This window comes from Bombus terrestris, chromosome 16 (assembly GCF_910591885.1).
Source record: "Bombus terrestris chromosome 16, iyBomTerr1.2, whole genome shotgun sequence".
In the NCBI taxonomy this organism is placed as follows: domain Eukaryota; kingdom Metazoa; phylum Arthropoda; class Insecta; order Hymenoptera; family Apidae; genus Bombus; species Bombus terrestris.
In genome coordinates, this window is record NC_063284.1 from 6,313,450 (window position 1) to 6,335,399 (window position 21,950).

The following is a 21,950-nucleotide window of genomic DNA, read 5'->3' on the forward strand; positions in this document are numbered from 1 at the left end:
CGTGTAACATTATTATTATTATCATTATTATCATTATTCGCAATTAATCGATAACATTTGACAATTAAAAAATTGATCGTGTCGCGATATCAAAGGAAAGGCGGGTTATAACAATAAAAATAGACGAATAGGATTAATATAAAATGTATTATAATAATCGTATATTTTAAGTATATAAGTGGAAACAGATTGGAATCCCTTTTTTCTCGTTCTTAGGAAACAAGAAACAAAAAAAAAGAGAACCCTCTGTTTCTTTGGAAAAAGAAAACTATTACAACAAGCGTTTCAAACGAAGACGAAATCCGTGATCCATCTTTTTTGTATTACTTATTTTATCCATTTTTTTCTCGTTTTCCTTTTTTCTTATTTCTTCAACAACAGAGAGAACGGGAGGAATAAAGAGAGTTTAAATCAAAAATATTGAAAGAGCCTTCCTGTCTTATTTTCTTTCTTTTTCAAGTTCTGAATTTGCACTAATTATTGAATTAATAAAATGAGGAATTCTTCTTCGATCCGGTGAAAAAGCTAACTTGACGATGTGTATATAGATATATATGCATGTATATATATATCTATATAAATATTTATATTTATATATAAAAAATGACCGCCCATTGTTCACCTATTCGCATCTCCCTTCTTTTTTATCTTGCTTTTACAATGTCTTATAAAGAAATAGCTTTAAAATGCTTTTCGAAAAAAGAAGAGATTTCTCATGCGTTGGCCGGAGAGAAATTTCTTCCTTTTATTTTCTCTTTCTTGTTTACTTCCTTTTGTTTCTCTTTTTTCACTAAATTAAATAAAGCGAATGCAAAAAATATGTGTTAAAAAATCGTACCCCTTGATTAATTAAAACGTGGAGGAGAAACTTCGTATGCATAGCATCTGAACATAAATATATAAAAACATCTTACATTTTTCATGTTTATCTATATTGATTTAATACAGCCAAATTTTAATACGATAGAAGCAAAATTGCTGAATATCGAACGGCCGTTTAAACGAGAACAGAGATTTTCAAAATATACAGTAGCTCATGAAAGTATTCAGATATTTACAAAAACCTTTTATGGGTATATTATGTGTGTTGTAGGAAACATCTTGAAATTTTATTAGTACTGTAATGAAACCTAAATAGCATGATTATATTGATAAAGAAATAAATTTGCAAATGTACATAGAAGCTATAAGGTAGTAGAAGCATATATTTTACAGAGGTCACAAAAGTATTTAAACAGTCAATTATGCATTATATTAATAATTCTCTATGTTTAGAGAGTTCATCTTTATCACTTACTTACGTTTAAGACGACTATTCATGCTGTGTACTAATTTTTCACTAACTGTATATTTGTAATAAATATCTTGAAATTTCTATATACACTTTCGAATCGATTTCAAATTTTACTATTATAATCACGATAATCGTGTCTCATTACAGTGGCAACAAAATTTCAAAAAGTTTCGTACATTACACGTGATATATTCACAAAATAGTTCTGCAGTAATTATTAGAAAACTTTCATGAGCCACTATAAGTTAACGCGTTAAAAACAAATCAACGATTTATTGTTGTTTCTACGGATGGCCAACTTACAGCTTATCGTCGTTATTATCCTCATTTATAGCAAAGCTTACAACGTATGTAAATGAATCGCATGATAAACGAAAAGCAGAATTACACGTTATTTACGACGCGCAATTCTAAAAATTGATTTATTTTCTAGATTGCTCATTGACTGGTCGAGAAGTTAAGATTATCCTTCTTCGACAGTATATCAATTTTACACAGCGTAAGCATTCTAAAGACTGCTCGATCAATTGCACTCCTAATATTTCGTTATGAAACGTGACAAGTAGAAACGATGTGACTTACGAGGTGGTATTCGAGCGTCGTTAAAAAATTATCAAAAATTATCACAATTCGCGATTCGTTTCCTTCGGGAAATTCTCTTTTGAATGTGCCTTTTTTTCTTCTTCTTCTCCTTTTTTGTTTCTTTTTTTCTTTTTTTTTTTTTTACTTTTTTTTGGTCTTTTAATTTCTTTTCGGAAAGGATGAGGGGAAAGACAGTTTCTCCTCCAGGATAAAAAGAGCTCCTATGAGTAATCAGTAAAAAAGAGAGACCGGCAGCGACGGAGGGAAACGAAGGTGGCCGTCAAGGAGTAAAATCACAGAAGTACTCGCGACATGCAGCGAGCGAAGGAGACCGAAGGTAAAGAGTAGTTGGTGACGGTCGAGGATATGCCGGCTGATGGGTCAGAGTATAGTGCATCGTGCAAGCCAACTTGGTGGCTTCCTTTGTGGCTCGGATGCTTTCAATTGATGTCCTCCTCCTTTCGGTGGATTTGATGCCTCCTGTATTCAAAATAATTCCATTGTTAGATACTAATTTCATATAATATACCACTTATTTAAATAAAAGTAGACTGTGGATGTTTATGTGGATTTTTAATCATTTAAAATTAAGATGAAACTTTATTAGGGAATTGTTTTAGTTGCTAAATATTATAGAATACTATGATTTGGATATTTTATATATTTTTGCATATTATGAGACCTGTGTATTCTTGCATCTTCAAATGCATACAAATCCACAGTCTAAGTATTAATAACAAATAATTTGAAACACCAAAAATAAAATTTGTACTTGTCAATATCGATTATGAAGAATTATGAAGGATATTAAAAGTGTGTCATATGTTACTATAAAATATTCATTCATATATTTTTATATGGCTTTCTATAACAGTAAAAGAATATAAGTTGGTAGATATGAAAGCAATAATAAGAAATGAAATTTACAAAACAGTTATCGTGTTAACATGTCCACATAAGTTCTTAATATGCATGCTATTACATAACAAAAGCATAGTTTGATAAAAAGAACACACTCCACCATAGACAAGAGTGAAATACGCATACATATATAGTATAATATATTATTAGTGGCATTGAATCAGAAGAATCTGAATAAATCTTTTATAGTAAATAATATTTTAAAATAACTAAGAAGAAAGCATAATTTATAAAGTATTGACAATAAGGAAAGAATTATTTTTTAACTTTCTGATACAATGTACTAAGTGTTAGTATTAAATGTAGATAAATTACAAATAGTCGTGCAAAATATGTAATGTGTACAGAGAGAAAGAGTTACCTTCTGCCGAGACAGACCCGCACCAAACACAGAGAAACAGACACAGGAAACAAAGAAATGGTGGTTAATCAGTATATACCTATTTGCTAGAATATATCTGTGAAAGCCACTAAACTATATTTAAACAAGAGTCAGTATTAATTTCTGGAAAATGATAAAATTGAGTTCTAGAATTACCATTGAAAGAATTACATATATATATGTATATAATTCATGTTTCAGTATATAATTATAACAATAGAGATTCTTATAATTTTTTAAATATAGGATTAAAATATACTGATATATTAAACTTTTTATTCGATTCAAATTTAGATGTGACACACTTAAACAGTTTCCTTTAGGAAGTTCAGTCAATTTTTCCAATTCTATATTTTTTACTATTAACTAATTATACTTATAATAGTAAAGAATTATTAATCAATATCTTTTTTCCTTTCATCGCTCTACAACTACAGAAGAAGACAAAGGAAGAAAGCAGAAGCATATCGAAAAAAGATATTTACCAGTTTCTTTTCCATTTTAGCCTTGATATCTCGTGCAAGGGTGTAAAATGCCTCTTCAACATTGATGCTGGACTTAGCAGAGGTTTCCATAAATTTTATTCCATATTCAACAGCAAGTTGTTCCCCCCGTTCTTTTGAAACTTGCCGTTTTTCTGTGAGCTCACACTTATTGCCCAATAACATCTTTTCAACATCTGCAGAGGCATTTTCTTCTATGTTCCTAATCCAGTTCTTTATGTTCTCAAAACTTTTCTCGTTGGTTACATCATAAACTAGCATTATACCCATTGCACCACGATAATACGCTGTGGTTATTGTACGAAACCTCTCTTGGCCTGCTGTATCCCTTTAAAGACATATAAAACAATTTTATTCCAATAAATATTAGGAAAATTATATAGAGTAAAACATATTTCTTTTCGAAAGATTTTCTGATGAAATAGAGTCTACTTGACAAAAATATTTGAAATATAACAATTTTGAACAAAGTAATTCAATCTTAAATTTGTGACATTCTTATTAAAATTATATATTAATACTATATTACTACATTTTAATAGTTATATTATGAAATATTTTAATCTTAAGAATCTGATTTAACTACTTAGTACTTACCATATTTGTAATTTTATTTTCTTGCCATCTAATTCTATGGTTCTTATTTTAAAATCAATTCCTGGAAGCATGAAATAAATAAGTAACATAAATCAATGGCCAAAAGAATTTATTGAATTAATAAACAAATTACATAATATCATAATTGTTAAAAATATGCTTAATATTACAAATAACACAATACTACACAATATTACATTGCACATAATAAATATTACAAATTTGTGCCTTTAAGAATTAGATTGGATTTCAAATTTATTTCAAGTATATTTTAATAAATGTAAAAACTATAGTTTTTCTGTAGTATAATTCTGAAATATCTATATATATTCTTTAAAAACATCCTTTTTTTAATTTAATTATAGATTGATTCAAATCAAAGTTAAAACAATCACAAAGTATTATGCATTACATTTACAAATAAAGGAATCTATGTTGTGCTATGAATGTTTAAACATGCATGAATATGCATTTAAATCAACATAAATTTATTATTCTGCATGACTATACAAAGCTATTCTATAGGGTGTTTCACACAATTGTATAGAATTATATCTATAAAATGATTAGAGATATAAAAAGTTTCAAAAGATAAAATTGAATGATATCTTATATTTCTAAATATACATTATTTGATATATTAAATAAATATTAATATTAATTTTTTCATATTAAGAAAAAAATAAGAATTGATATTTACTTTAATCTTTAAGTGCTAAATATACTTTGTCCAAATAAACATAGTAAGGTGGCTTTAATAATTGGTTGATCTGACTTTATACACTTGATATAATTTTACTTACAATTTTATGACTGACAATTACCATTTATAAAAAAAATATATAATCAAATTTTTCTCATCTTTTCAATATTAAATAATATTAAAATATAACTTATTTTTTAAATTTTTACTTTTCTTCAAGCCACGTGTTTGGATAACAAATAATATCTACATAAATGTAAAAAAAAACATAATACAATAAAAAATATATGCCCATTAAGTAATGCGATATTTCCAATAGATCTTATTTCATGTAATAATATCTGTTTTCATTTACTTGAATACATAATGGGATTAAAAATTTGATTGACATAGAAACGTATTAAATTTACTGCACATTTTATTATTATTATAGCAAAATATATTCCTATTAATTCATTACTTAAATCTTTTCTCCTAAGTCATTGATATGTGGTTGAATTGGTATTATGATTGGTATTGGTAAGAACTGGATTAGGAACATAGAAGTAAATAATCACACAAATATAAATGTACATATTAAAAATATGTGTACTTTAAAGAACATCAATTATAATAAATAATTTAAGGAACAATGAAAGCTGAAGAAATTAATATTCAGATTTTGAATGTTTTGAAAATAAACATTAATAAACAAGAAATAAACACAGCAAAGATATCTTAGATAAATCAGTAACTATTGTATATGTATATAAATAAACATATAGATAAGAATGTTTATGAAGTTGCACAAATATTTCGTAAAACATATAAATAGCTAAATAGATATATATAGAAATATAAATATTACATATACATATATGTATGAAACTTTAAAAGGTAAACAACCAAATAAACAAATAAAAATTCTTCTATAAATAAATCTTAATAAACAAAAGGAAGCAATCTCTAAATTAAGAACTCAGGATATAGAGATTACAAAATAAAAATACACAGCTGCATTTAATAAAGAAAATTCTTTCTACAAATGTAATAACTGTATTTAAATAATCATTGCATAAGCAGTGGTCACCTAAATTAAACTTCTAGAAGAATATATCCTTAAAAAAAAAACAAATATACAACTAAATTTACACTTGTAAGATAGCAAATATTATTGAGAGAAATATTCTCTTGATAATTAATCTTTCAATTGTATATGAAGATTTGATGAGTCAATTCATTGATATTCATTGAAAAAATATGTACCACTACTTGAAAATTTGTAAACAAAAGTAGATGGATAAAAGTAAGAAAGGAAAATGCTGTTGGGAAAAAGAAAAGAAAAAAGGATATGCTTACCAATGGTCGAGATGAAGGTCGTGTTGAAAGCATCCTCGGAGAACCTGAAGAGGACGCACGTCTTGCCGACCCCTGAGTCACCAATCAGCAACAACTTGAACAAATAATCATACGTCTTCGCCATACCCTTTGTTCCTCAGTCACACTCTTTATTTCACGTGATCTCTTCTCGCACTTCTTTAATATTCCCCTGTCTTATTCTTTCAGCCCCCTTTTTAAAACGATCTTCTCTCGCGTAATCGTGATCCTTGGAATTCCAATGACGCACCCTTTAAACTTAAAAGCGAGCACACTCGGTTAGAATCTGTCTCCCTACTATCGCAACAATATTGAGTTCAGAAAAGGTCTAAAGGTGAGACTATCGGCGGAATCTGTTCGGAAACGGTGGAGCTCGTGTGATAGATCACGCAAAAACATCTGTCAGAAAAAGCGATGACAGCCATCGGTAAGTACAACTTTTTCTCTGCTGTTGTGGCCAGCCTTCTGACCGCACCACAGGTGATGCGCGCGTGTGTATACGCATACGCAACACGTGTGTCGGGAACAAGCTGGATTTTCATGTGACCAGTTACGTTGTGGCGATTTTATATGAAGACTATTAGAATAGTGGGCATTCAAACCTCAGTTTCGAAATGATTCAATATTTTTCAAGACTATCAAAATTCGAATCAATTCGGATAACATTCGATACCCTGAAACCTAAAATTCTTGAAAAACTTGGAAATCTTGAAAGTGTTAAAAGCTTATGTAGTGACGTATCACTGTAAAGCAATACAATTGGAAATGCCATTATCAAGAACGAAAAGCTTCTGAAATTTTGAAGTTAGGATTTGAAAGAATTGAATAGTTGTTGCCCTCTATGTTTCAAATTTTCATTACATTGTAATGAATTTGTATTTTTTAAATCAATGAGATTAAGAAATAAGATAAATTATTTTTGACACATTTCTGAAGCCATAATTTTTTTCATAGAAATTTTTATGTCATGTTATATAGACTATCTTTCTTATGTACCTTTTTCATGGACAGGAATATCTTTCAAATACAAATTCACTAATTACGAAACCTAAATATAAACCTAACCAACAGATAATAATTTGAAAATCAGATTATCTTTTAGAAATTAAGTGCAACAGTACGTGATATAATTTTATTAATTACGATAAGATGACTGCAGCAAGTACTAAAAAACGTAGAGTTTCCAAAAAGAATAAAATAGCATGGCGTAAATATGTAGACATGAAAGACGTTGATAAGTTCTTGGAGGATTCTCGGTTGGAAGAGAGGTTAGGTTCTTTTGCTGCTCGTGATAATTCAGAATTATTCGTTGTTTCTACAACAACTCCAGTATTGTCAAAGAAACAACGTAGAGAATTATTGAAATCGAAGGAGCCAAGGTGCTTTAGTATTTTAAAACCTCATACAGCTGTCCCAGACCCAATATCGAAAAGAAATCGTGTAAGGACAAGGGAAGAAAGAAGAAATTCTCGATTAAGAACTAAGGAAGAAAGGAAAAAAGCACAGATCTTGAAAAGGGAAGTTATTAAAAGATCACAAGAATCAGAACAAAACGCAAAGTGCGAAACAAAATGATAATACATCTTTTATAATCTTCCATTCCTGTATTTTAACTGAGGATATAAATGTTTCATAAATGTACAAAAAAGTAACGTTTTGGAAACAGTAATAGAAAAGGAAACAACATTTAATTGAAAAAGGATATTTTTATTACACAAAGTATTATTGTTAATGATATTTTGATTGCTTAACTAAAATTATATTTTTTTTACAAGTAGTCCAGAAAGTTTGTGTACAAAATTCTTACTGTATTATACATTACAATATTTTTAACAAATATAATTTTTTAAACCTGTCATTTAGTATTTGTGTATATTCTGTATTGTACATGTATATTAACATTTCAGTAAAAACTTTTATTAATTTTCTCGAAGTATAAGAAAATGTTTAAATAAATGAGAGAAATTCCTTATTAACAATTGTGTAACTCATTTACATATATAAAAACATTGTAAGAAATATATCATGCAAACCTAAATAAATGTCAATAATTTTTCATAAAAAAATTTCAAATAAAATTTATAGAAAGCTTAAGATATTTGCTTATTATTAATAGTTACATTACGTGATTTAAGAAACAAAGAAATATTTAAAATTAAAACTATCTATGTGCTACGTATTCGTAATTTTGCGAAGTTATATATATACATAGATTGAATGTTTTTGTCACGTGGTTTCTTAATACTGAGTTATCTGCCAAAACGTCGTATTGAAGTTCGTTGATATTTGAAATGTTTACGTGCTTTTTTGCTCTGGTTACAATGTTCTATCATAATTCGAGAAAGAAGAATTTTTAATAAAATAATGGCATTTGTGTCTGTCTTTAAAGTACAAGACTTTTGTAAAACGATAATTAATGTGTGTAATATAATAATTTCTGTGACTGTTTTCATACTAATTGCGTTTATTTTGATCGTATTCAAAAGGTAAGTGATTTAAATACTTATATTTTATTACTAGTAAATTATATGTTTAATTTTAATCTTTTATTTTTTACGTCTTTTGATTATTGTTATTTTGGTATCAGGTTATCTTACTATTACAGTATCTCTAGTTTTATGTAATTTTGTGTTAAATTATTGTACAAATATCACTCTATGTTTTTAAAGTAGTAATATTTTATTGTAGAAGTGAACATAAAAAATAATATTTGTTTTTATATAAAGATTTTATACAATTATATAAATGATAAATTGTATATTTAACAATTTTTTTTATTTATATTATTACATGTAATTGAACATAATGGACAACAAGTTAGTGTATGGCAACTGGTAATAATATGCATACATTTATGCATTTACAAGTATATACATAATTTTGTATGATGAGCAACCTGTTACGAATTAGATAAAAAATGTAAGATTATATTGGGTACTTATAATAATATCATTAGTTACAAAAATATTGTTAAGCTAAGTTTATGGATTATGTAACGTAATGCAGAATTTCAGATTTATTGGCATCATATAATGATTAATGAAATTGTAAGGCTTATTTGGCAGACGAACTACAATTACTGAACAATTTCTGATTTTTTGCATTATTAACTAACTTGTACATTCTATTATGTATTCCATTACCTTCTAGATGATTTTAAATTTTCACAGCTTTTTCAAGAAGAATCTGTTTTTTGTTATTTTTGATTATATTTCTTATATTTTTTTGATTGTATCATTTCTTATAATATATACATGCTAGTATGCGCTCTACTTTGGATATTTTATATAGTATATTCAACAATTTTTTACATATTTAAATATTTCATAAATGCATAAACATCCACAGTCTAGTTATTAGCTACACTGTACAATTACTCATTTACCTAAATCATTAACTAAACAGTTTATAATCTTTGGTACAGTTTTGATGCAAATAGAAATTGTGTAAGATTTATTAAGTTCTTTTCTGAATCTAATGGACTGTACAGATTTAGTGGTAGATTTACTATCATTGTCACAGCGTCAAAAGCTGAAATCCTTCCACATTTTATTAATTCTTTTGTTAATAAAAAATAAGGAATATAATAAGCGACAAGTTTACGTAACATTACAGAATTAATTTAAATTATTAAATTATTCAATTAAAGAATATAATAATTGTCTGATTTATCTACGAATTTCAGTTTCATTTGGATACTTATCGTGTGTTGTCTCTATATAACCAGTGTCTTTTATGGGCTCGTTATATTAGAGTATGTCGGCGTGGCACTCGTGAATTTAAATGCAATAAGCGATAGTTTTAATCCAACCTATGAAATCAAGGATCCGTGCAGCGTTTGCAGTAATAATAGCTGCAAGAGACATAAATTGTTACCACATTCGACGAAAGTGAAAATACCGAAGGATCTTGACCATGCATTAGAACAAGTAATTAATCATTGCAATTCAATGCTACGTAAAGTTTCTTAATTTTTTATTTTCCTTTTATTTCTGCAACAATTTTGCTTTTGTTTCTCTCATCTTTGTAATAATTAAATTTGCGACAATTTTATTTTCTTATCTTTTGCTGTAATGAAATTTAATTGGGTTTCTGTAACTGCACTTCCATTTTACCTTAAAATTTTTCGGCAAAAATTAACAAATAAAGTTCCTATTTAATTACTGTCACGCTTCATATGTAAACGAAAAAAAGAATAGATATAAAATTTGTTTCCACAGCTTCTGGAAGATTTATTGCAGAAATATGTTTGCGCATGGTACTCGGATTTTTCGACGAACGAAGCGTTCGTACAACAGCTTCGTTTGGCCACAGCTACTGCAACGAAAGATATTGCAGTTCGGTTGCTTCGCACAGACGTGTCCAATGTGGTATTTTACCATTTAATACCTCTAATATTGCAACATGCTCAAGACTGGAAAACATTACGCACAAAGATGAAGGATTTGTCGGATACATCTTGTTTCGGAAATCAACTGATCAACCATTTTGGTCGTGAGATACATCCAGCGAGTTACTCGCGTAAGGCAGAGCTGAATTATCTGAGAGGAATTGTAACAGCGTTTATACCATATTTATTGCCTGCCATCCATGTGTCTACTAACAACAAGGTAAGCTTTTGTAGAATTATTTATAAACGTTTATGAAATCTAATAATTATTACTAACTAATAATGTCTAATTATTACTAACTAATAAATCTAATAATTATTACTAACTATAATAATAATAATAAATAACTGAACTAATAATTATTAAGAGAAGACCATTGTGAATTTCTCTTTCATAAATTGTTTATGATATACCCTAAACGAAATTTCACTTGTGAATTCCTTCAAAACAAGTTTTTATTCTTCCTGTGAAAACTTTTAAATGTTTGACTAAAAACTGATTGTACAATATAGTAAAGATTACAATCAGCATCCCAGAATTTTTTTATGTTTTTTGAAAGTTTGGGACAGTAAAAAAATTAGGCGTGGACATAAACGACTAAGTTTTTCTAGGGTCGGTGTAAAAATAGATTTGTCCATACGCGGGTTGAGAGAATATTTCTTATCAAATCGCTCATAATTATTTAATAAATATTTAATATTCCTTAAGAACTGCTTTATTGATGTATACACATATAAATTGTTACTCTACTCACTACTCTATGGACTCTCAGAAACTATGCTGATCAACTCAATAATTTAAAATACATAAAATTTTTATTTTATTCTCCTTGGAATTGAATTATTTATACTACCTACTCATAAATTATAAGATTATACATTTATGAAAACAGCATTTCTTCTCTGAAAAATCGTATACTAATTCTATACCTTGATAATGTGAAGCTAATGACTTTATATAAAAATGGAGTTGATCATTTGGGATCAATTACAAATAATGCGTGTGTTTATTGCGAACACTGATCCAGTGGCACACATTGTGTACTGTTTGTGTCTCTAACAGTGTCCTTTACACACCTACAGCCGCTAGTGGCTCTAGTGCATACCTGAAAAGAATTTATTATCAGAAAACAAATATCATGGTGCAGTGTATTGATATCGTATTAATAATAATTAATAATTGTAAACACTCACGATTCGAGGGCAAAGCTTGCGATTCGGTTGTGGATTACTACAGGTTGGCTCGCATAGTGTTCCGCATATGTGTTCTTGTTGGTTTTCTGGACATTCTGATCCGGCAGTTGAGTCTTGGATTGAATCTAATTTCGGGTATTTAAGAATAACATAGACGAAGATGAAAAAAATATAATTTTGACCCTCCCACAGAATTCGTAAAATTACATTAGTAATTAATAGATATTTGAGAATATGAGGGAGTTTCAGTCCGAATGATATACAGAGTGTCTCAACTAAATGAGATCATCTAAATATCTACCTTATTTGTGTTTATATGCTTATATGGATGATATGAGAACTTCTCAGAACAAAGTTTTTCAAGTTATTTCAAGAGGCACATGTAACGATGGAAAGAATTTTTTCTCAAGGTTATTTTTTCAAGAGATTTCAAGGCCATCAGTATATTTTTTATTCTCTATACAAAAGTATTAAGGTATTTATGTGGGGAGAGATATAGAATTCTATTCAAAAACATATCGGTGATATTGAAATCTCCTAAAAAAATGATTCTTCCCACTTTTACCCATGCCTGAAAAAAATGTCGCATAAAAAAACGTTATTCTATATTTTCCCCTTATTTTTTCTCCTAGAACCACTCTATACTAAATTTACTCTGTGCCACCAATTACGGATCACCTTGTACAATAAAATCTTCAGTATCTGAATTAATAAGAAAACGTAATTATTCAAATAAAAAAATACTCATCTCTTTTTACGGATATGTAAACAATTTATACTACATAAAGGATATTAATTAGTTACAGTAGCAAAGAATATACGAAACGTAATTACTTATATTTGGTATATATGTTCTTAAATTATTGAAATATTTTTTTTTTAACACCATAGATATTCCAAGGTGAGAATTTAGAGAATTTAGTTCTAATATTCCTTTTTTCTGTCCTATTATATATTTCTTCGTTGAAAATCATTATACACACTACTTATAATATTCATTTCATGCCAAATAATGTTTTGGATTGTCTCGAGGAAAATAAAAATAAAAAAGAAAGGGAAAAGTTGAAGATGATCCAATTTCCATTCAAGGATAAATCAACGTATACCAAATACTTACAAATACCAAGAATCATGATAACAAACAGAGAAACTACTAGATATCGAGACATAGTAACTTCTGACAAGAAGTGACTAACAAGTGACTGACAAGAAGTATTTGCTGTACACCTATTGAGCTCTTCCTCGACTTTGAAAAGTTGACACCGTTATCATCGATTTTTATACTGCAGTTTCTCTCATAGAACACGTACTTGGTCGTATGTTTCTTTCCCTTGGAGATAACACACGCGCATAAATAACAAGATTTGATAAACTATTTGACAGTTGGTAGTTATTTATGTAAGGTTTTATCATTAATCATTATTTGTATTTTTATTACAAGATTAGCCATGTCAATGTTATTAATCTTCTCATATAGGTATGCCAATTTCCCTGTTCATTAAACGTGGAGATAGCAACTGTTGTTCTTTTACAAGGTGACACATATATCGAGCCGACTTTTTCATTTTTACGAGTGTGTGTGTTTGGGTGAAGTATATCTTTCTGCTCTTGCCGCCTTGAACTTCTTCAAATACACACAGAGAACAGAAGCGCCTTTTAGTCAAGAATATCCCTTATCTAAAGCGATATGGAAGACACGGCTAGCATTGAGCCGTAAGAACATTCGATGAACAATGTTTGCCAAACATTTTGAGGAAATTAATTCTTTCCCATGTAAAAATTTTCGGATTTTCACGGTACAAGTATAAGCAACCGAGGAATCATGAGAACATCACGAAGAGTCATTGTGTGACTCCGTGCCACGTTCTTTAATTAAGAAGCAATATAGTAAGATGTAGTAAGAAGCGAGCTAAAGTTCGACTCAATCATCAATCCTGCGGAATTTGTGAGTTGAATTTCAGTTATAGAAGAACTGGTAAGGTAAACACGTGCAGAATTGGAGAGCAAAGAAATACAAAAGCAAGGAAGTAAAGATGAGCAAACGGTTGTAGTGAGGAAGGAAGGAGGCGAAGGAAAGAAGAGAACAATAGAGATAGCAGAAAAGCGAGAGTGAGATCAGAATAAGAAAGGAGAGTAGTATGAGGTGAATAAAATAGTAAGGTTAGAAAGAACACAGAGCACTGAAGTGGCGCGAAGGTAGGTAGGTAGGTGGCAGAAGGTAGGTAAACCGTTGAGATTCTTAGACAGTAAAGAGGAGAGAAAAAAGGAGAGATCAACAAAAGGGGAAGTGAAAGGAGAGATGAATCGGTGAGAGATAGAAGACTTGGCGGGACAGATCAAAGGGCTAGAAGAGGAGACAAGGGAGGAGAGAAGAAGATAGATGGAGGAATGGAGGGAAGAGATGATGGAAGACAGAAGAATATGGAAAGAGGTAACGAATAAATGGGGAGAGGAATAGGAAAAGGAAACGCTGAAGTGGGCCAAAGGGAGAAAGAAGATGGAGAAGAAAAGAAGGGAGCTGGAAGGGAAAAAGTAAAAAAGGAAGATAGAATGGAGGAAAAAGACCGTGGCAATAAAAGGAGTAAGGCAGATAGAAAGAAAGAATGAAACAAAGGTGAAATAATTTTCGAAGAAAGAAATGGTGGTAGTAAGAGCGAGAAAGACAAAACTAAGAGGAGACGATGATATGATGCAGTAGAATTAGGAAGTTAGTAAGACAAAAGAATGCACAAGTCGGCCTAACTTCTGTTCGGAATTACTTCGACACTGTTTTTGGTCTCCCATTGCCAGTGCGTCAAAACTGAACAATCGAAACCCTAAGATAACATATTATTACACCCATTTATCCGTGACATATACACTTGTAACTTGTAACTATCTTTTGTTTAGAAGCTAGTTGTATAATACTGTAAAGACTTTAATAAGTAACCCAACATTTTTCTACATGTATTCAAAGCCTAGAATAGTAAAGAAATTAGGTGTGCACATAAAGACTTAGCTTTTCTACGATCGGTACGAAAATACACTGGTGTGCTTAAAGGAACGCTCGATTTTCGCCGAAAAATTGATGATATTTCAACTATTATTCTAACTTCGTAACTAGGAAACATACGACAATTATTCTGGGCTCGTTTTGATGTGTGAAGCCTCTATTTTTGGAATACTTATTTTAATTATCCCACAAAGTTCTTGTATCATGTGACAGAGTGGGATAGCGAGATGCTTCTCCGTTTCGAAAATCTGTCAAATTCAATCGATTCTACAGGCATTAACAATTTTTTTGGCGATTAGAATCATCACGGATTTGAAGATTGGGGTCTTCCTTTTACAACGACTCATATAAAGTTGATGTACGATTTTCTTTCGCCGTTTTATTGAATTTTGGATGAAAAGTGTGCCGCCGGTATTAGAATAATCCAACGTACATCACGTGGAGGTTATATAGTCGAACTTGTATGATTTAGACGTATGTGTGTAGCGTGTAGGTATAATATATGTGATTTATGCATACATTTAGCCAGTGTTTTTAGCGTGTGAGTAGGTAAATGTTAAAAAACCAGTTTCCTCAGTTTCATTTTTGCCTTGCCATTTCCTGACATTTTTCTTCTTCCTGAAATATTGATGTACTAACGTATCAATGTTTTTGAACATTCAGCCATTCGATTTTTTGGTGATAATTGAATACGTCTGTGTCTGTTTGTCTATATGTGGATTAAGGAGATATTTCTTATTAAATCGCTCATCTTTATTTAATAAACATTAAATATGCTTTAAGAACGTTGTTTATTGATACATATACAGATATAATACAAAGAGTTACTTCGCCCTATAAATACTCAGAAATGTTATGCTGATCATTCCATTAATTCAGTTACATAACATTTTTTTGGAATTCAGTTATTTATGCTATCTTTTTATGGGTTATAAAATTATAAATTTATATGTATGTATATATGTATGATAATGCGAGGTTGATAACCTCATATAAAAATTGATCAATTCGGATGAATTATAAGTAATGCGCGTGTTTGCTACGGACAACCATCCAAAGGTATATATGTTTTGTTCCTTTTGTTTCGAACAGTGCCATCTACACACCTATAACCTTTAGTGAGTTTACTGCATACCTGAAAAGAATTTATCAGAATATAATTTGTCATTGTCAGAATATAGATACTATGACGTGAATGTATCGATATTGTAATAATAATAATTACGAACATTTACGATTTTAGGGCACAATAAAGGATTCGGTTCCTGACCGTTACTATCGCAAGTTGGATCGCAAAGTGATCCACATATGTGTTCATGTTCATTTTTCCTACAATCTGTTTTGCATCGAAGCCTTTTTTTTGAATTTTTACGAAAAAGGATATTTAGTTAATAAATATTTGAGGATATAAAGGAGTTTCAGTCCAAATAATATACAGAATGATCCGTAACTAATGGCACAATTAGATGATTCTTGTTTGAAATTATTATAACGTTAGTTATTTTTTCTGTCCTATTATATATTTATTTATTGTTGTTTAGTCCGTGCCTTTCGGCTTTGGACGAACTTTCGATTTTACATCTCTTATGTCTATTTCTTTTCTTATATATCTACCTCCCCTCTTTCCCACTCTATTCTATTGCACCCTTTAGTTATCCTATTCTCTAAAAACTAAAACTAGGAACTACAAATTAACTACTAATGACTAAAAACTATTGCAACTTTGAGCTTTAGCCTCCTTGCTGTGCATCCTTCCTGTCGTTTGCCCTTCTCTTCTTTATTATTGCTTTCAGCTCTGTTAAACCTTCTCCTGTCTCATTTAGCACTTTTCCTATGTCCTTTGGTCCTCCCGTTATTTCACATTCTTCTATTACATGTCTCAGGTCTTCTTCATTCCTTTCACATAATCTGCATCTTTTTTCATCCTCTTCCTTCCAGTATTCCCTTGCTTTGGTCTCGTTTCCACATCTGAATCTTGCCAGTATTCTTCTGTCTTTCCACTTCATCCTCCCCTTCTAAGTACTTTGGTAATTTTTCTTTGGCTATACTTTTGTAGCGTATATTATATTTAGATTCCCTTATCCTTTTCCCCCTCTCTTCTGCTTCTCTCTCTCTTCTTTCTTCTATAATTTGGTCTGCTGTCATTCTTTCTTGCTCCTCTCTTGCCTCTATTTGCGTCCCCCCCCCTCTCACCTCTTCTAGTCTCTTCTTTCTCTTTCTTGCTCTTTTTCCTTCATGGCCATTTCCCCAGTTTCTCTCTCTTTCCTTTATACACTCCTTTAATAATTCCTTTTTTTGATTCTAGGGCTTTCTCTTCATATCTTCCTGCTCTTTTTAATGCTTCTGTCCTATTATATATTTCTTCGTTGAAAATCATTATACACACTACTTATAATATTCATTTCATGTCAAAATAACGAGAGGAATATATATTTTGGATTGTCTCGAGGAAAATAACAAAAAAAAAAAAAAAAAAAGGGAAAAGTTGAAGATGATCCAATTTCCATGCAAGGATATATCAATGTATATCAAATACTTACAAATGCCAAGAACCGTGACAACCAGCAGAGAAAGTACAAGCATGGTGACTTCTATCGAGTATATTCGTTTACTTTACGCCTTTTGAACTCTCTTTCGATTTTGACAAGTTGACTCCGATGTTCTCGATTTTTATATTGCAGTTTCTATCATAGAACACGTATTTAGTCGCATGGGTATGTTCCTTAAAGATAACACGTGCACATAAATAACAAGATGTGATAAACTATTCGATAGTTGGTCGTTATTTATGCGAGGCTTTATTATAGGGTTTACCTGTGTGAATGTTTTCAGCCTTGTTGCCACTCAGGTATATCAATTTTTCTGCTCATTAAATTCGGAGATAACTTTTATTGTTGTTTTACTACCGGCTTTTTCACTTTTACGATGAATGTCTTAGTTGTTTCAAATCGATCAATTCTTTGACCAATCAAGGATCTAGTATAATAATTTATCATAGTGTTATTACAAATATTTCAATTCTTTTTGATTTTATAAAATTACAGGATCTTGCTGAAAGGAATAATGAGGGAAGAAATATTAAGCGAATCTTTGGATTGCCATTTCATAGTTATCAGAATGTTTAAAAGGATTGAATTTAATAATGTAAATTGATTGAAAAAAGATTGCGAATCAAATTTACACATTTTTCTATTCTTTTCATTTTTGTCATTGTATCCTTCTAAGCTGTGGTTTCTCGATAGAATTTTGGTTTTATTTTCTTCTGTTTCCTCGATGAATTAAAGATATATCTTGCCCGACGGGTTTTTCTGCTTTTTTTATATTCTCAATATTTTTCTATTGCTCATTCCAGTATCAATTAATAAGTATATGCTTAGTTAAAAGGTTGTTAATCGTACCCTTTTTCCTGATATTGCATAAATATATATGGAGTGAATCAACTAAGAGTGAAAGCTGAAATGTTTTAATGTATAGTATTAATTATTATATTATATATTATATTTTATATTAGTATTAATTATATTGAAAAATGTTTGGTAATTATGCAGAAAAGTAGTCACCTCATGGACACTATCCTGAGTAACTGTTTTACGTCTTCCTTTGTCTTTCATACGAAAAATTTTACAAAATAAAAGCTAGAATATCTGCTGAACTAATAGTTTTTCGACACAAGTAGATTAATAGTTTTTTTTCATAAAGAATTTCGATTTGTATTGTTTAGTGTATTAAAAAATGTATGATTTCGTTTAAAAAAGCGAACTTGACCTTCACGTGACCTTTACGCGCCCACCTACTAGAAACTCTTAGCTGACTCACTCTGTATACTCATGTAGCTCTTTCGTAAGCGGAAGAAGCTAGAATAACGATTGAATTTTTCAGCACAAAATTTGTTGTTGAGATTGGTGTAATCAGCTATAAAAAATTCCAACACTAGCGTGATTATAAAATATTCCTTTTTATTGACGATGATAATGATTAGAGTGGAAAGGGCAGTATAAATCTGTATTTTACTTTCAGGTCATACTTCGAGAAATTTTGGCCAATTGGATTTTGCTGCCAGCAATAGATGCGATTGCTGATCCAGACAATATAAATGCGTTAGTCGCGTTATCAACTCATCGCGATGTTTCAATTTCTAATCAAGTGGACGCAGTTAATGTACCAATGTTGCAATGCTGGATGACCATTCCAATGATGCCAAAAAACACGCAAAATCACCTGAAACCCTCTTTGGATGAAGTTTTAAATGATCCACGTTTATTGTACATGTTTATGCAACACATAAAAGAGAATGGCCCTATGAATCTCTTTCAGTTCTGTTTAGACATTGGTAAATACATATTTATACATAGTAATAGATAAAAATAGTAACACAGATTAAATTTTCCTTTAAAAATTTTTTTGTAGTAAAAGTATTTGATAAATTTCAATATATATATTTATTTTCAGATGATCTAAGCAAGCGTATGTTAAATCCAGAAATGAGTTCGAACGCAGAGAGTAGTTTGTACACGGATATTCAAAATATGTATGCAACATATTTGGATCCTGAAGGTCCAGAATACTTACATTTACCAGGAGATATATCCATGGGCATATGCCAAAGTAAGAATACTTCGTTTTGAGAGTTCACCTGCAATACATGTGCAATTTATATTTATATATTATGAACATAACATGCTACAAAATATCCAGTTCTTACATTGCATGTCAACAACATTTCTAGTTTTAGAAAGAGGTCCAAAGAAGATTCAGGAAATGAGGACTTCACGGCCATTTTATCAAGCACATCAAGAAGCGCATGCTTTATTAGAATCTACTTGCCTACCATCTTTCCATCATAGCTATCAAGTAAGAAAATCGAAGAGCAATTGTTCTTTATTTCCTATATAACCGTTCTCATAATAATTCCTTCTTTATTTTACGTTACAGTTATATGATTTATTATGCGGACAACCAGTTCCAAGTCGAGTTAAGCAGTCACCACGATTGAGGTAATCTTTTTGCTCTTATAGACATAATAACATGTACATTTGTCAACGTTATACACTGCTCAAAATAATTAGGCGAGTTTTTACTTCCTATATCTTAAAATGTGCCTAATTTTTATTTAAAGCGTTACTAGTGGATCCGCAAATGCATCCTCAAAAATTGGAAACCATTTTCCGAAGATCGACGTTCTAAGATTATCAACCATAGACGGGATGTCATATCAAGATATATATCAAGGCGAAGAAATAGATTACCCTTCCCGTTCTTATAGCGAGATTAAATATTCCGATGACAGTTCCCACAGAAATTTAACAACATGGCGAGTCAATATTCCGCACATTGAAACTGGAGATAATCAAACATTATATTATTATGTCATCGCTGTTAATAATATTTCCGAAGGAAAATCCTGGACTGTGTTACGTCGTGATCAAGATTTCTACATTTTACGAACACGATTGGCAGAGTTTCATGGTGACAAAGAATTGAGCGACTCGCCATTACCATCAAGAAAGAATCCTCATTCATCGTGTGCTATTAATAGACAACGATATGAAGATTTTCTGGAAAAATTACTATCAAAACCAGTGCTCAGGAGTAGCGAGTTGTTGTATAATTTCTTGACTGTGCCAAATTTGAAACCTTACTTTACAAATTATAGCACGCCAGATATTGGTATATTGTATCAAAGTATGGCATACAAATTAAGAAAAGAGAAAGGTCAAAATTTGGACAAGTTTCTGGCAGTGTTTCTGGCCTCGACTAATATTAAAAATGAATATACTGATATTGGAGTTGAGCCAGCGAACGAATCAGCTGTACAGGAAACGGAGGAAAAAGGACGTCGTGATCTTGAGTTTGGAGTATTTGGAAACAATCTTGATTTGGATATTAATTTTAGAACTTTACTTTCTCCTTCATTAGAACGTTCTCACGTTAAGGGTGCTTCTTTCTGTATTGTAGATGCTGGTAAATGTTTTATCTTATAAATCTTTATAATGTGTGCCTTATTCTTGTATAAATAGAGTTTGGTGAGTATTATTGTTTCAGTGGTGAGATTACTGAAAGTTCCATCCATGATTGCTCGAGTTCTATGGATGATTGCTTCATCATCACGCGCGAAAATAGATCCATATGTCAACGTTCTACTTTACAACGCTTTGGCAAAACTTCTAAGCGGTGGTCGTGCAGCAACCGTGGTAAAACTTTTGCACACAAAGGTATTGTGTGAGAAGAAGGATTCATCTCAAGTGAATCGCCGGAATTACTATGAAATAGCAAAAACAGGATTGTATGGTTTGTTGCCTTATTGGTTAATGGTATTTTATAAGCCATGGATTGAAATAATGGATTCAATTTTGGACTCGTTACAAAATGCACCGCTTAATAAGCATCTGGCATATGTTCTTCTGGACCAGATTTTGATAAATATATTTCCAGAACTTACAGTTTAATTTGTATATGCATATGAAATATACATATACTCCTCGTCAAAAAGATTAGATATCTTTAATTTCTTAATGACGTGTGCAAAGTTTTTCGTCTGTATCGTTTAATATCAAAACATTATGAGCTCAGGATATGCGGTTCGTTGAAAATAATTAAAAATCTTATGAGTTTTAGTGCATAACAAAAAAAAATTGTTTTATTTTAAGGACGAAATGATAACACATGTACGATAAGAAAATAATAATCAACATAAATTGTAACTAACAATAATTACTTATCAAACATATATACTTATTTAATAATGGGTACATCCCCCTTTATTTTCTATTACTTCTGTTATACGATTTGGTATCGATTTATATAGTTTCTGTAATTTTGACTTAACGTATCCCATTCGCGTACAATAGCATTTTTAAATTCTTGTACGTGTTGATACTGTTTTCTATTCGCGTATACGCCGTAAACCAGTTCTGCCCAGCACTTTTCAATAATATTAAGGTCCGCGGAGCGTGCAGACCACGGCAAAATAGATATATTATTTTCATTAAAATATGAATGGACCAATCTTGATGTGTGTACAGGTGCATTATCTTGT

General features: G+C 30.5%; 3 protein-coding genes and 1 long non-coding RNA gene across 7 annotated transcripts; 1 reads left to right on the forward strand and 3 right to left on the reverse strand.

Moving 5' to 3' along the window:
- Window positions 1-128: 128 nt before the first annotated feature.
- LOC100647998 (ras-related protein Rab-8A) lies at window positions 129-6,825 on the reverse strand. 2 transcript variants are annotated; one of them, XM_003401712.4, is made up of 5 exons: window positions 6,321-6,825; window positions 4,280-4,340; window positions 3,665-4,010; window positions 3,159-3,161; window positions 129-2,356 (listed from the first exon to the last, which is right to left on the reverse strand). In XM_003401712.4, exons 1-5 carry the CDS (start codon window positions 6,442-6,444, stop codon window positions 2,258-2,260), a joined length of 633 nt encoding a protein of 210 aa, XP_003401760.1. In that variant the 5' UTR covers window positions 6,445-6,825; the 3' UTR covers window positions 129-2,257. The 2 variants fall into 2 exon arrangements, with proteins under 2 accessions (XP_003401760.1, XP_003401759.1); XM_003401711.3 differs by lacking the exon at window positions 3,159-3,161.
- A 1,731-nt stretch (window positions 6,826-8,556) lies between these two features.
- On the forward strand, window positions 8,557-21,427 carry LOC100648377 (sorting nexin-14). 2 transcript variants are annotated; one of them, XM_048413533.1, is made up of 9 exons: window positions 8,557-8,824; window positions 10,024-10,267; window positions 10,559-10,948; window positions 18,932-19,244; window positions 19,364-19,519; window positions 19,641-19,765; window positions 19,847-19,908; window positions 20,031-20,875; window positions 20,932-21,358. In XM_048413533.1, exons 1-9 carry the CDS (start codon window positions 8,703-8,705, stop codon window positions 21,135-21,137), a joined length of 2,463 nt encoding a protein of 820 aa, XP_048269490.1. In that variant the 5' UTR covers window positions 8,557-8,702; the 3' UTR covers window positions 21,138-21,358. The 2 variants fall into 2 exon arrangements, with proteins under 2 accessions (XP_048269490.1, XP_003401762.2); XM_003401714.4 differs by having other exon boundaries at window positions 8,558-8,824; window positions 20,957-21,427.
- LOC100648490 (cysteine-rich venom protein 6) lies at window positions 11,429-13,197 on the reverse strand. The gene is made up of 3 exons (XM_003401715.4): window positions 13,040-13,197; window positions 11,923-12,047; window positions 11,429-11,834 (listed from the first exon to the last, which is right to left on the reverse strand). Exons 1-3 carry the CDS (start codon window positions 13,089-13,091, stop codon window positions 11,736-11,738), a joined length of 276 nt encoding a protein of 91 aa, XP_003401763.2. The 5' UTR covers window positions 13,092-13,197; the 3' UTR covers window positions 11,429-11,735.
- Window positions 15,687-17,743, reverse strand: LOC110120001. Of its 2 annotated transcripts, XR_007226925.1 has the most exons (4): window positions 17,729-17,743; window positions 17,455-17,636; window positions 16,144-17,262; window positions 15,687-16,049 (listed from the first exon to the last, which is right to left on the reverse strand). It is a non-coding gene; the product is annotated as an uncharacterized LOC110120001 (long non-coding RNA). The 2 variants fall into 2 exon arrangements; XR_007226924.1 differs by lacking the exon at window positions 15,687-16,049 and having other exon boundaries at window positions 16,416-17,262; window positions 17,455-17,598.
- Window positions 21,428-21,950: the final 523 nt, after the last annotated feature.

Coding starts and splice junctions, on each gene's coding strand:
- LOC100648377 (XM_003401714.4), top strand. CDS start 8,703: ATGGCATTTGTGTCTGTCTTTAAAGTACAAGACTTTTGTAAAACGATA. Junction 19,766..19,846: donor CTTTCCATCATAGCTATCAA/GTAAGAAAATCG, acceptor TTTACGTTACAG/TTATATGATTTATTATGCGG. Junction 20,876..20,956: donor TTTCTGTATTGTAGATGCTG/GTAAATGTTTTA, acceptor TTATTGTTTCAG/TGGTGAGATTACTGAAAGTT.
- LOC100647998 (XM_003401712.4), bottom strand. CDS start 6,444: ATGGCGAAGACGTATGATTATTTGTTCAAGTTGTTGCTGATTGGTGAC. Junction 4,341..6,320: donor GACCTTCATCTCGACCATTG/GTAAGCATATCC, acceptor TCATGCTTCCAG/GAATTGATTTTAAAATAAGA. Junction 4,011..4,279: donor AAAATAAAATTACAAATATG/GTAAGTACTAAG, acceptor ATGTCTTTAAAG/GGATACAGCAGGCCAAGAGA.
- LOC100648490 (XM_003401715.4), bottom strand. CDS start 13,091: ATGTCTCGATATCTAGTAGTTTCTCTGTTTGTTATCATGATTCTTGGT. Junction 12,048..13,039: donor TATCATGATTCTTGGTATTT/GTAAGTATTTGG, acceptor ACCCGAAATTAG/ATTCAATCCAAGACTCAACT. Junction 11,835..11,922: donor GCAAGCTTTGCCCTCGAATC/GTGAGTGTTTAC, acceptor AATTCTTTTCAG/GTATGCACTAGAGCCACTAG.